The 14,609-nt window shown below is 33.6% G+C and overlaps 2 protein-coding genes across 2 annotated transcripts; one reads left to right on the forward strand and one right to left on the reverse strand.

Moving 5' to 3' along the window:
• Positions 1-179: 179 nt before the first annotated feature.
• LOC127076066 (abscisic acid receptor PYL9) lies at positions 180-1,912 on the reverse strand. The gene is made up of 3 exons (XM_051017615.1): positions 1,620-1,912; positions 948-1,163; positions 180-810 (listed from the first exon to the last, which is right to left on the reverse strand). The coding sequence occupies exons 1-3, from the start codon at positions 1,746-1,748 to the stop codon at positions 589-591; spliced, it is 567 nt and encodes a 188-aa protein (XP_050873572.1). The 5' UTR covers positions 1,749-1,912; the 3' UTR covers positions 180-588.
• Positions 1,913-7,456: 5,544 nt separating this feature from the next.
• LOC127137937 (aconitate hydratase, cytoplasmic) lies at positions 7,457-14,562 on the forward strand. The gene is made up of 13 exons (XM_051064344.1): positions 7,457-7,511; positions 11,076-11,224; positions 11,397-11,576; positions 11,677-11,838; positions 12,001-12,145; positions 12,220-12,362; positions 12,444-12,500; positions 12,591-12,670; positions 12,774-12,849; positions 13,523-13,708; positions 13,914-13,981; positions 14,119-14,237; positions 14,418-14,562. Exons 1-13 carry the CDS (start codon positions 7,457-7,459, stop codon positions 14,501-14,503), a joined length of 1,506 nt encoding a protein of 501 aa, XP_050920301.1. The 3' UTR covers positions 14,504-14,562.
• Positions 14,563-14,609: the final 47 nt, after the last annotated feature.

The following is a 14,609-nucleotide window of genomic DNA, read 5'->3' on the forward strand; positions in this document are numbered from 1 at the left end:
TTATATTTTTATAAGAGTCGCACACAAAAAGAAAAAAGTTGAATTTGAAGGTACTTGCAATACTTAAAAAAGAACTAGTAGCAAAACAAGTTTTATTTTGTTCTAAACAAAGTCCTAAACAAGTAGAATGTAAAATACATAACTTACAAACCTACTTCTTCCTAATTTGCTACTAAACAAAAACCATAAATAGTCTTTTTTTTCCAACAAAAGTATTTACAAATAACTGTAATAACAGAACACCATCCACAAAATCCAAGAAGAATTTAACAAGTAAAAAAACAACTTTTCCATTCCCAAACTCACGTGTGTTTATGAAATCTAGATCCTCATACAAAAACCATAGTCGATAACCTCTCCCCGAGCGGAGCTCGCTCGCGGAGAGGATCCTAACGTCGGTTTTCGAAACAAGAACACACATCTAAAAAAGTTGTAGGGATATGGTTTGGGGAGAATGTAATGTGTCCATGATAAGAGAAGAAAAACAAAACATCCAAAACTTGTGAGGAATAAAATTCATGTTTCCAACCATACTCCAAACTTGGACTTGGGATCAGAAATCAAAGGATCATAACCCTTTATACATTCTTACGGATTAACATTGATAGGATCGGTTCGACCCTGCACGGCCATCCTCTCCGAGACATCCGCTAAAGAACTCAGGTTGCACCTGATCAACGCCTCTACGAAGTAACACGTTTCATCTCTCGTGTTCCCTTCAGGCACGTCCACGACGAACGATTCAATCACCATTGTACCTGGTCTTCCATCAATAACCTCCGGATGGACAGTGATTACGGAGGAATAGTTCTGCGAATTCGACAGTAACACAATTTACTATCATTTCACCTTACATAACATCATAGGAAATGAAATTGCAACATTCATAAAATCAGATCAAATCAAACAGTTCACAGAAAAGGATGATATGATTGATTCATACATACCCTGAGCCTATGATCGCCACCAACAATCCTGATACCGAGAATATGTTCTTCATCATCAAGCTGTTCCAACCTCTCAGTACTAGTTGTAGCTGGAAGACCAGATTTAACATTCACTTCTCTAACACTTCCAATGCCAAGATCACCTTGCATAATACACCTGCTAACAAATGGTTTATATTTCTGTGGCTGATCAAATCTTCTAACCAGAGACCAAACCTGAAAGAAAAAAAAAAACATCACACTAATTAGACCAATCAAAAACCTCTTTTGACACAAAATTACAACATCACATCACAAATCTCAATTACTAAAATTCAACAAATCCAAATCCAGCCTTAAAATATTTCAGATTTTGTTTCTCTACCCAAAATGAAAACAACCCTTTTCCAAAAAATGATATCACAACCATAAACCAATCAAAACTTGCATCTTATGAGCATAAAAATTCAATTTTTACAACACCCTCATAAAGAAAGACAGACACACACACACAAAAAAAAAACCCCAAAAACAAGTAAAAGTCAAGATCTTCAAAAAATGAAGAAAAAAAAAAGTTTATTTTTTTATTCCACCAAATCAACAAGACGCTTAAAAAAGAGAGACCCAATTGAGAAAAAACCAAAAAGTATTAAATTGTTGAAAGAAAAAGAAAAAAAAAAAAAAAAAACTAACAAGATGAACAGGGGCTTTGATGTGTTTAACAAGTGCAGAGGAACACTGATTGTCTCTTAAATCATGTTTGTGATGTCTTCTTATGTACTGTGTCTCAATAGCAGAGTATTGTTCACCACCGTTGTTCATCTTGTTGGATGATTATTGTTTTGGTGGCTAGAACAAAAGAAAAAGAAGAAGAAGAATAAGAAGATAGAACAAGTGGTGGAGAGGGATAAGCTTGAGAGAGAGAGAGAGAGAGAGAGAGAGAGAGAGAGAGAGAGAGTAGTTGGTGTAAAAAAGTGTCAACCTTACTTGGCTTAGCTTGGCAGTTCATCATAATTTCATGAATCCACCGACAATCATTTATTTTATTTCTTACCTTTTTTTTTATTTTTTAATTATTATATATATATATATATATATAATATATATATATATATATATATATATATAATATATATATATATATATTATATATATATATATATATATATATATATATATATATATCAACATCAAATTGAGCATATTATGGGTGGGTAACTTTATTTTTATCTATTTCATGCTAGAGTTGCTCTTTCTCTTTAGCCCAATATTCTTGTTGCCTCTTAGAGTATGGAAGAGACAAAAGGATCTTCAGAATGTAGTTTGTATATTGAAATTTTAACAAGCATAGTATTTAGTTGAGTTTATAAGTTTTCAAAAAAAAAAATTGTGATAATAGTATACATTTTTATTGATTTATTATTTTAACAAAATGCATTTAATTATTAAAAAAATAGAAAAGAGAGATGCATTTAAGAATATCGCAAATTTCAAATCTGATTTTGACGTATAACTAATTCTTGCAATTGGCGGTGTCCACTGTATATCCACTTGTGATGCAACAAATATTAAAATATTATCTTAAAATAATTACTTTAAAATCCATAATTTATTTTTCGTGAAAGTTCTGGAACCCAGAAAAAGTTATCTTATTTTCATAAAGTTCAAATTTTTATATTCTCAGTAATAGTTGTCATCCATTAAAACTCACAGTTATATGTAGATATATTTTTTTGGTAAAAGACCATGTTTTATTTTAGATTTATCTTTTATTTCTTAAAGTATATAATGCTATTTAGAAATTACTATAATATTATAAGTATCAATTATATTTTTTATTTTTATATATGCTTGTAAAAGAAAAAAGTGTGTGAGTGTTTTGAAAGTATATCCGCAGCATCTTTATTCACAAAAGTTTTGTGGATGAGATGTGACCCCATGCTTGCATCCAATACTGGCCTTTCAATGTTCAACTAAAAAGACAAAGTTGCATGGTTTATTTATAATATAAATTTATAGTTATATTATAGTTATATAAGAGATATCAAAAGCAAAAATAATAAAAATAATAATATATGTATGTAATGAAATAAATTATAATTAAAAATATTACTAAAAAAAGTTCAGTTAAAAAATAAATAGTAACTTAAAATGATGATGACAAAGAGTGACAAGTATGTTGAGATATATTAAGTGTGACATAAAAATTGTACATTGGATGGAGAGTTAGATAATAAGGAAAAAGATTTTTAAATTTAATTATTTGAGATTTTAGGTGAAGATATTTTTTTCAAATTTATTTATATTTAATTGTTTGAGATATTAGGTGAAGATGTTTTTTTTTAAAATTCACTTATATTTAATTATTAGAGATTTTAGGTGAAGATGTTTTGCTCAAATTCACTTATATTTAATTATTTGAGATTTTAGATGAAGATTTTTTATTTAAATTCACTTATGTAATTACTCTTATTTTATTATAATCGGTTCTAATCTTTTAGAGGCTAATTATAATTAATAAAAATGGACAATCGTATATTCGTCAAATAAGAAAATGTTATTGGACCCACTTCTCTACCAAATTCTTATATTCGTCAACGTCGATATTAGTTATAACTATTTCTTCCTCCAACCTGAATATTGCAACAAAAAAAAAAAGCACAAGTCCAAATAAATAGTATAAATAGTATTAGGGTCAACCTTGATATAGTTAATCATAAGTGAAAAATACCAAATTAAGATTATAAGTTAGTTATAGTAGACGTTTTAGACAAGAGAATATCTTTACATATATAATAGTATTGCAATGACCACGTCTAAGTACAATAACAAATTTGTCAAGAAAATAAGATTCAAAAATATTGGGAAATAAATCACTATATCATAAAGTTATAGAAGATCAAATTAATTTATACATACAATTGTGCATAGAACTCCACTGGAACATCTTTTGTTTCATCTAAGACAACCATGTCAAAGTCATAAGGGGAGAAAAATACCACATTAGATGAAAGAGAAAGTATGTTCATATTGGTACCTACATTAACAATATATTTTATACTAATGATAAAAAAATCAAATATCGGCACTAACAGAATGAAATTTAAAAACATTCAAAATGATATGAAGAACATAATAGATGATTAACTACCAAGGCAATGTATATTATAATAATGTAATTTATAAGACATGAATAAAATTGAAAAACAACATAAGATGGTTAGATTATACAGTTAAGTATTCATAACATTACTCAAAATTGTGATTTTTTTTTAAAATAACCACTTTTTTCAATTTAAATACCTAAATAACCAATTTTTCAAAAAAAATACAAAAATAACTATTTTTCCCAACTAATGCGCCATTGAAATGGCGCATCCAATTAACTTTCAAAGGAGGCGCCCTTAGCCTTGGCGCATGCTTGCAAAGTCAAAGCAAGTAGGCGCCCATGCATCTGGCGCATGCATGCCTTGATGCCACATGCATTGGCGCATGCATACACTACATAGTGTATGCGCCAATGCATGTGGCACATGCACCTTCCATTTTTTTTTTAATTTTAAATTTTATAATTATAATTAATTAAATTAAATACTTAAATTAAAAATTATATTATATCATAAAATAAAAATACATAGAATTGACAAGAAATTCAATGACCCTCCCGATTGAAACACCCCATATTCCACATCCAGGTGCGTTAGCCTGTCTTTGAGGTCTCCTACGATTTTCCTGAGGTGTTTGGGGTCTTTAAGTGTTGACATGATCCAATGGTGGCTGGTGTGAAAGTCTGGTGGAAGGTCCATCGGTATTTGATAGATTTGTCATCATTTGTCCCCAATAACTAGGGGGTTATCGCCAACGACGCTTCCGTAATTGAGTTCGGTACCCATGTTGTCGTAGTTGGGTCGTTGTGGTTGGGTGAATTGTGGACGGTATGGTTGCCTGAATTGGGACATTGAATCGGTTTGGAAACGAAGCAATGGTTCCTGGGGTGTACTAAAGTCAAACAACGATTGGGTGTTATGGCGATGGGATGTTTGTGTGTTCATTGGTGGGGGCTACGATGGCATGACGCTGAATCGTATGAATCATCTGAGCTATAGACTATTGTAGTGTCTGCGTATGGTTGTTAGTGGTTAGGGTTTGATTCTTGGTTTTGAGTTTGGGTGTGTGACATGAATTGGTTGCGAGGTTGAGTGTTTAGTTGTTGAGTGTATATGGTAGGGTGATGGTGTGAGGTTGATCGTTAGGTTTGGGTGGGTTGACATTGTTCTTGGATCGGGATTTGTTGTTAGGCATATGATGACGAAGCTCGTTGGCGTGGATCAATCAAATACCTTGGCTCAGACACAAATTATGGCGTTGTAACCGACCTAAACCATGACATATACTGTTGAGTTGGTCTAGCACCTTGTATGACTGGTTCGTTTAAGATGTGTTGTCGTTGATTCCTCCAATAACGATACATCTCTTTTGCAAAGTCTCTCAAGTTGGAATAATCCCATTGGTCATCGACTATTTGTTGATGCCAATCTCCCAAACACGTCGTAGGTTCTGAAATTTATTGTTGCATGCCGAACTGCAGTTTTACACGGTAACTCTGGTGCATCTCCACAATAGTGAACCGAATAATTGGTGTTTTTGCTGTCCAAATTGCATCATCATCATGGTTAACCTAATGATCAAGACCCAAGTATGACCTCCAGATAAACTGTACAAGAATATGACATGATTAGATGATATGTAATTGGATAATATTTTTAAAATCAAATGTAGAATTGTGTAGTAGTATTACATCGTCTGGTCCAATATGGTCTAATAGATTGCGATAGACTACTACATCGTGATTCAGACACTTGTTGTAGTTCATCCCTTTAACTGACCACCTAGATCGAGAATATTTGAAAAATATTATTTACAGTTAGTTGTAATATAAAGTCTAATAAATTAGATGATAAAATTTTAAACTTACTTTGTTGCAAAGGGGAATATGAATGACTTCTCGTTTACCGGGGCGAGTGACGACATTCTTGACCAACCTCATGCTTATAGCAAATAGGCGCATGAATAAAACATACAAGTATTTTTTTTGGCATTTTTATAGAACACATTATATAGATGGGACAAAATAGATGAACCCCAACTATATGTGCTTACCTTATTTATGTTTCATAACAACGGCAAATACATAACATTTACCGTATTACCAGTACTTTCAGGAAATAAAAAATTATCAAATAGAATCATAATATAACACCGAGCTTTAATTATATTTCATACTCGGTAGATTCTTTGGTTAATGTTATACTTGCATAATATTGTTTAAGATATTTTAAGTTAATACTTTGACCACTAGCTTGACCAGAAGTCTCTCCCCTAGTTGTGTATTCACACAAAGGGGTACCCAACAATTCATTGCACCCAACAATATGCGATGAAATTTTATCTGTCATTAGCGACAATCCATCGTTAAAGGTGAGTACAATAATCTCGCATATTGTAACATAATACGACTATACTCTATCATACAGGAATGCTTGGATAACTAGGACAAACGTGGTTGAAAAAGTGTATGGAAATTGGGAGGAGTCTTACAAACAACTTCCAAAATAATTGGTGGCTCTTAAACAGTATGCTCCAGGGACTATTGTCAATTTGGAAACATTGTCGATGTATACCCCACACAGGACTTGTGCTATTGGAACTGGAATATTCCACCTACTCTCTGGGCGCATCAACCATGCATCAAAGGTTTTGCTTTCTGTAAACCTATTATACAAATTGATGGTACATGGTTGTACGGAAAATATAAAGGAACGTTGTTGATGGCAGTGGCACAAGATGGCAACACTAATATTTTTCTAATCGCCTTTGCCCTAGTTGAATGGGAGATTGCTGAGGGATGGATTTTTTTCCTAAAAAATCTCCAATTGCACGTTGCTCCTCAGCCTAACTTTTGTTTGATCTCAGACCGACACCCTTCAATAATGAGTGCCTACAAAAATATTGATAATGGCTGGCAGGATCCTCCGTCGACGCATGTCTAATGCATCAGATATATCGCTCAAAATTTTATGCGGGTGATCAAAGACAAAACGTTGCGGAAGAGGGTTGTCAACACATGGCATACAATAACAGAACCTTCTTTCAAACACTACCGCGAAGACATCAGATTGTCAAACGCAAATGCAATACGGTGGATCGACAATATTCCATTGGAGAAGTGGACTAGAGCATACGACAACGGTCAATGTTAGGGCCACATGACAACAAATCTTGTGGGATCAATGAATTTTGTCTTCAAAGGCATCTGAAACCTACCTATAACTGCTTTAGTGAAAGCAACCTATTTCAGGCAAGGGGCTCTGTTTAAGACCAGACGTTCCAAACAGAGTTCATTGTTATAATATGGGCAGTTGTACAGTGATGCTTCAATGAAATTCATTAGAGAGGAAACTGTCAAAGCGAACACACATGTGGTCACGGTGTTTGACCTTACTAAAGGTTGATACAGTGTTGTTGAATCCATGGATCACAATGAAGGCATGCTGAGGGGACAATATAGAGTGGAACTAGATAGAGGTTAGTACGACTGAGGAAAGCTCCAAGCCTTTCGTATGCCTTGCTCCCATGTCATAGCGGCATGTTCAAAGGTTCGACAGGATCTATCCTACTTACTATCCGACATTTACAAAGTCATAGGCCTCTCAAATGTTTACAAAATTAGCTTTTTAGTGGTAGCAAAAGAAGATTTATGGTCTGTATATCAAGGGGACATTCTCTGGCACAATGAAGTAATGCGAAGAAAGAAAAAGGGCCGCCCAAACAGCACCCGTATTCGAACCAAAATGGATACGACGAACAAAATGGTTCGATTATGTAGTTCATGTCTCCAACCCGATCATAATCGTAATAACTGTCCCAGTGTTGGAACAAGCACAAAAATATAATTTCAATTGTAACTCTTTTGCTTTATATTAAAAACAATATTTATTTCATATGATAACTTTGTGAGGAAATACCATCACAAACAAATACAACACATACAACACACAGACAACACAAACAATAACACAACAAACTACAACAAATAAAATACCATTACTATGATTATGCGATTACAACCATCAAAATAATTTTGAACATAATATACCTCATCCTGTGAACATCTATGTCAGTCTTAATATCAACCCATACACGAACTTCTCCATTTTGGTTGAACGTGGACTCAAGCCATTGAATTCTTCTAATCCTTCCACCCTCTGCAATTTCTCCATCTAACCAACGGTTCAACGTCCGATTAAGACGTTGGAACGATTCTATATTCCAAAATCGAATCTTTATCGGAGGCTGCACTGCTGAAAAGATTAAATCAACATTTCTCTTGTGAATGTATTCAGACATGGTTAAAGAAAACAAAATTGAAGGAGATTGAAGAAAATGAAGAAAAATGGAAGGAGGGTAAGAAGTTGTGTGAAAAAATATGGGAGATGCGCAGGGTATTTATAGATGAACACATGCATGCGTCAATGTCCTAGGCGCCACACATGCATGCGCCAATGCATGTGGCGCACACTCACAAGCACACATGCATGCACAAGATGCAGGAGCGTCTAGATGCATTAGCTTTGCAAGCATGCGTTAAGGCTAAGGGCATTTCCTTTGAAAGTTAATCGGATGCGTCAGTTGCGCCAGTTGTGCCAGTTCAACTGGCGCATCAGTAGGTAAAAGTGATTATTTTGGTAATTTTTTTTGAAAAATTGGTTATTTTGGTATTTAAATTTTAAAAAGCGGTTATTTAAAAAAATCCAAAATTGTAAAAACAAGTAATTGCTAAATATTCTTGAAAAAGAAAGAACGATGAAATTAATAAAGAAAGAACGATCTTACGCTAAATATTCTTGAAAAAGCATACAAGAATCTTCTATACAGCTCACACAAATACTTCTTTCCATGTTTACAAAACCAGCAAGAACTTCAGCGGTATGCGCACCTTCAGCATTGTACATGACACAAACACCGTACACAACATTGATACGTGAAAAACATTAATTTTTAATTTCATTTTATTTTTTATTCATCTTTAAATAGTTTATATCATTACTAACACTTATCATAATAATAAAAAAAACTATTCATCTTTAAATAGTTTTTATAATTTATTTTAATAGATTGTTAAATATATATCTTTCTTGTTTTTAAAACAAAATAAGGCCCTTTATTTTGGAGGTCATGGGCTAAAGACTGTATTGTCCATACTCAAGGTCGGCCCTGATTATGGTTCATTTAATGTTGCAAGCTTTACTAAAAGGTTCAACAGTGGCATCAAAATCTACTTTAACTCATTAGGAGAGTAGGGTGATTTATGATATTGAATTAAGAATGTAGAATGCCTGACATTTAAAAAAATATCGTCATAGTTAAAAATTTCACATAAGATAAAATAAAAATTATTGATCACTATTTATCATATAAGTGAGAAGATTATAAATATAATTTTTTAAAATTTTGAGTGAAGTTATAACATCCTAATTCACTACATGATTGCTTTTATTTCAATGTAATGATTTATCTCAATTCTAAACTCTTCAAAAAGTTATAACATGATACAAAATTTGTAGGCGGAGTTGGATGTGAAAAGATAAGTTACAATTCTATCGGATTTAGACAAATTAAAAGATAATTATTGAAATAAAACAAGTATAAAATAACAGTCTCATTCTTCTATTATCTCATGAACAATCACAAATTTAAAAACTTTGTTTGTATAAATAAAACTTTGCACAACCGACCTCTCAAAATAAGATGAGTTAAAATTTTCTTTTGATCAAGGGCTTATAATGTGTATTCATACAAATAAGAGGGTTGAGGCTCAAAGTGGTTAGAAAATAGAACATATTCATTCAAGAGTGATATGAAAGTTATAAGTTCCAAACAACGTACCATAATGTATACAAATATCACATGTCAAACAATTAAGAATCAATGCGAGTTTTGAAGATATGGAAACATGTCAGGAATATCATATTGGAAAAAACCGACAAAGAGAAAACAAAAGAATACAATCACAACACAACGACATAACATGAAAATTCTAAAATCTAAGAAAAACCATAATCGTTGTCAAAAGATAAACAAAGAATAATATTATGTGAAAATTATTATAACACATAATTTATACTTAACCATTCTGAGGCCTCTAGTACACTCACTCTCTCTAAAACAAATATTTAACTATATCTCACAATACTCTAACACAAAAGTATAAGAGAACAAAAAAATCAAATACAAGATTAAATTGCTTTTGACTGGTGCATCTTATAGTGAAGAACTTGAATCCTTTATATATTCTTGGACTCTCTTTTCCTTTATAAAACTAAACGATGTGAGACTTCTTAACATATATATTTTCAACAAACCCCCAATAATTTCACATCAATTGAAAGTAATACATCAACTTTCACTACGCCAAAAAGTGCTTTTGGCAGCACCAAAAAGAAAGCGCTTTTTAAAAAAAGCGCTGTAATAGCTTGAAAAAAAATTCGCCTATGTAAAGAAAGCGCTTTTAAGGTAAAAGCGCTCTTATAGGTCTCCACTTATGAAAGCGCTTTTAAGGTAAAAGCGCTCTTATAGGTCTCAGTCTCACATCTATGAGTTTCACACTTATGAAAGCGCTTTTAAGGTAAAAGCGCTCTTATAGGTCTCATGGGTTTCACACTTATGAAAGCGCTTTTAAGGTAAAAGCGCTCTTATAGGTCTCAGTCTCACATCTATGAGTTTCACACTTATGAAAGCGCTTTTAAGGTAAAAGCGCTCTTATAGGTCTCATGGGTTTCACACTTATGAAAGCGCTTTTAAGGTAAAAGCGCTCTTATAGGTCTCAGTCTCACACACTTATGAAAGCGCTTTTAAGGTAAAAGCGCTCTTATAGGTCTCATGGGTTTCACACTTATGAAAGCGCTTTTGAGGTAAAAGCGCTCTTATAGGTCTCATGGGTTTCAGACTTATGAAAGCGCTTTTAAGGTAAAAGCGCTCTTATAGGTCTCAGTCTCACATCTATGAAAGCGCTTTCATGGTAAAAGCGCTCTCATAGGTCATTTATAAAAATTATAATAAATCTAATATTACAAAATCCCTGACTTTCAGAAATCCCTCTTTCATTCTCTCTCGTTCGAAGCTCTCGCTGCCCTGGAAAAAATTCCACAGAGTACCTGGAAATCTCAACGATAAACACTGCAAATTTGAAAGAGACTGCATTCGAAAGAGAAGGATTCAATACCTGGAAATCTCATTGCGTTTTAAGGTTAGGTTTTCGTGTCTTTCTGTTTTGCCCTAGAAGTCAAAGAATAGGTGGTCGATTTTGGTTTGAATGGACTTGCATTGCTACATTATGGGTTATTTATTTGTCAGTATCGATTATTAGAGTTTGTGACTATGTTTGCTTAATATTCTGTAACTTACCGAAAGTTTCATCTTGTTGTTGATCATTCAGTTCAAGTTGATGTAGCAAGGTCAGAGAATGCCGTGCAGGCTAATATGGAGCTTGAGTTCCAGAGAAACAAGGAGAGATTTGCTTTTCTTAAATGGGGGTCAACTGCTTTCCGTAATATGCTTGTCGTTCCTCCTGGTTCTGGTATAGTACACCAGGTAAGTTCAGAATCAGGCATATAGATCATACCCTGGAATATATTTTTCATCACCATTATTTTTGGTTATTGACCAGGACTTATGATGTTTTGAATTCCAGGTCAATCTTGAATATCTTGGACGAGTTGTTTTCAACAATGAAGGATTACTCTATCCTGACAGTGTGGTTGGGACTGATTCGCATACAACTATGATCGATGGACTTGGAGTTGCTGGATGGGGTGTTGGGGGCATTGAAGCAGAGGCAGCAATGCTTGGCCAGGTACATTTACTTCTGAATTTTGATTCATCTGTAACGAAAGACGATTGGTTATATCCAAAGTAATGTAATGATTGCTGACAGTTCATTCATTAGAAGTACATGTTTGTATCAAAACAAGCAGATGCGTTAATACTAATGTTGTGTGCTATGTGATTGTGACAGCCTATGAGTATGGTGTTACCTGGTGTTGTTGGGTTCAAGTTGTCTGGAAAATTGCGCAATGGTGTTACAGCAACTGATTTGGTTCTAACTGTCACACAAATTCTTAGGAAACACGGTGTTGTAGGGAAATTTGTTGAATTTTATGGTAATCAAGTTCTCTTGTGTTTCCTTCTTATTTTTAGCTTGTGCTTGTTTATTTACTTGGTTTCTTTTCTTTAGGCAATGGTATGGGTGAACTATCATTAGCTGACAGGGCCACTATTGCCAATATGTCTCCTGAATATGGAGCAACCATGGGTTTCTTCCCTGTAGATCATGTAACATTACAATACCTCAAACTAACTGGAAGAAGTGACGAGACTGTGAGTATCAGCTAATTATTGTTTCCCAATGGTGTGAAATGCTTATATGACTACCTGACCTTCGTTTTTGATCAAATGTAGGTGGCAATGATAGAGGCCTATCTCAGAGCAAACAAATTGTTTGTCGACTATAATGAGGTAATACTAGTTGAATATACACTACATATGAGCAAAACAAATGTGTACATGTGTTAGGAGTAAATGCTGATTTGTTTTTCATTTGTTCAGCCTCAACAAGAAACAGCTTATTCATCCTATCTTGAATTAAATCTTGACGAAGTCGAACCATGTATCTCAGGACCAAAGAGGTAAGACACTACCCTTTGCACACTTTGTTAAAGATTAACGTGACTTTTAAAGTTTGTATTTTATCACCATGTAATAATTTATGCTAAATGATACTCATACCAGACCTCATGACCGGGTGGCCTTGAAAGAAATGAAGGCTGATTGGCATTCTTGTCTTGATAACAAAGTGGGATTTAAGGTCAGTATGATGTGATATTAAAACATTTTTTTCCATGTCTCTCAAGAAACAATGTTTTGGTAGTTGATTATTATATCTTGTAATAGTTCTCAATAAGATAAAACACTATTGTCGGCCCATTTGGCTGTTTGTTTGTGAAAATATGCTAAACATGATAACTATGGCGTCACTTTATATATATGTATGTCTGCACTTACTAGCATACTAATATATCTAAGATGCACTGACTAGCATACTAATATATGTAAGATGATCATCACAAAGCCAAGTTAAAATTGTTGTAGATTGTATCTTATGCAAATTGGCTCACTGTTCTGAAAAGTAAATAACTTCCTTTCTGCTAACTTGAATAATTAAAAGGGAAACATTATGTCAAGGGAAAAGAAATTGCCTTTTTTTAAACGAGATATAAAGCGTTTGATATTACTGGATTTCAATCCCATTTCCAGACAATTATTCTGATTCTGTCACCTTTCTCACTTCCCATGACCGCTGTACCAGGATTGAAGAAAGGTTTATAATAACTGGCATGCAATAAACAAATCCTTTTTCTAATACCAGTACTTCTGATTGTTTCAATTGGCTTCCCTTTAACTTGAAGACCCATCATCACTCATTTGAAAGCACAAAACATGGATTAATGTAGTATCCTTAATGTTTGCTTTGAGTGCAGGGATTTGCTATACCAAAAGAAGCACAAGGAAAGGTTGCAAAATTTGATTTTCACGGGCAGCCAGCTGAGCTAAAACATGGCAGCGTTGTGATTGCTGCAATCACAAGTTGTACAAATACATCAAACCCTAGTGTGATGCTTGGAGCTGGTCTTGTTGCAAAAAAGGCTCATGACTTAGGTTTGAAGGTGAGCCACTGATACAATTACATAATAATGTTACTGCTGTTTTTCAACACATCACAATTACGTAATCAATTTACTGCTGTTTTTCAACACAACATCCTCACTCTGATGTGCTCCACTTTTCCTGCCACTAATAAAAAAGACACTGTATTCCTTTTATGCTTTCCTCATCTTGATTGTAATTATAGATGTTTTCACTGTTTGTCAGGTTAAACCTTGGGTAAAAACTAGTCTTGCTCCTGGTTCTGGAGTTGTTACCAAATATCTACTTCAGAGGTATTTCACACTTATTAATATTTAATCATTAACTCTGTAATTTGTATTATAAATTTATGTACATTCCTTCTTCAGTCTTCACAATTTTGAAAAAATGTATTACTAAATTTGAATTTGTTTATTTACTTTTTGTACAGTGGCCTACAAAAGTATCTAAATGAGCAGGGTTTCAATATTGTTGGATTTGGCTGTACCACATGTATTGGCAATTCAGGAGATCTGGACGAATCAGTTTCTTCTGCTATCTCAGAAAATGGTATCTGACTGATCATCTGAAATATAATGTCTATGTCCAAAGCTGTTTTTTTGGCATTTGTTACTCTTTTCTTTCTTTCTTTCTTTCTTTCTTTCTTTCTTGTAAGTTATATATAATCTCCTAATCCTATTCCGCTCTAAAATTGCTGTGTTGATTTAATTCTTGTATGGTTTTGTGCAGACATAGTAGCATCTGCTGTGCTGTCAGGGAACCGTAATTTTGAGGGCCGAGTGCATGATCCGAATCAAAAAGTGTTAATTATATGATCCGAATCAAAAAATGCATGATTTTATAATTTACCTATGTTATATGATTTATAGGTATTTGCTCAAGGGTCACAACAACTGAGCCAGAAAATTGGTAGTCGACAGA

Source organism: Lathyrus oleraceus, chromosome 4 (genome assembly GCF_024323335.1).
Source record: "Lathyrus oleraceus cultivar Zhongwan6 chromosome 4, CAAS_Psat_ZW6_1.0, whole genome shotgun sequence".
NCBI lineage: Eukaryota > Viridiplantae > Streptophyta > Magnoliopsida > Fabales > Fabaceae > Lathyrus > Lathyrus oleraceus.

Excerpts from the sequence above, each read along its gene's own strand:
- LOC127076066 (XM_051017615.1), bottom strand. The coding sequence starts at position 1,748 with ATGAACAACGGTGGTGAACAATACTCTGCTATTGAGACACAGTACATA. Across the intron at positions 1,164-1,619 it reads TCAAAGCCCCTGTTCATCTT|GTTTGGTCTCTGGTTAGAAG; the intron begins GTTAGTTTTTTT and ends TTTTTCTTTCAG. Across the intron at positions 811-947 it reads GTGGCGATCATAGGCTCAGG|AACTATTCCTCCGTAATCAC; the intron begins GTATGTATGAAT and ends TCGAATTCGCAG.
- LOC127137937 (XM_051064344.1), top strand. The coding sequence starts at position 7,457 with ATGGATCACAATGAAGGCATGCTGAGGGGACAATATAGAGTGGAACTA. Across the intron at positions 12,146-12,219 it reads GAAATTTGTTGAATTTTATG|GCAATGGTATGGGTGAACTA; the intron begins GTAATCAAGTTC and ends TCTTTTCTTTAG. Across the intron at positions 12,363-12,443 it reads CTGGAAGAAGTGACGAGACT|GTGGCAATGATAGAGGCCTA; the intron begins GTGAGTATCAGC and ends GATCAAATGTAG.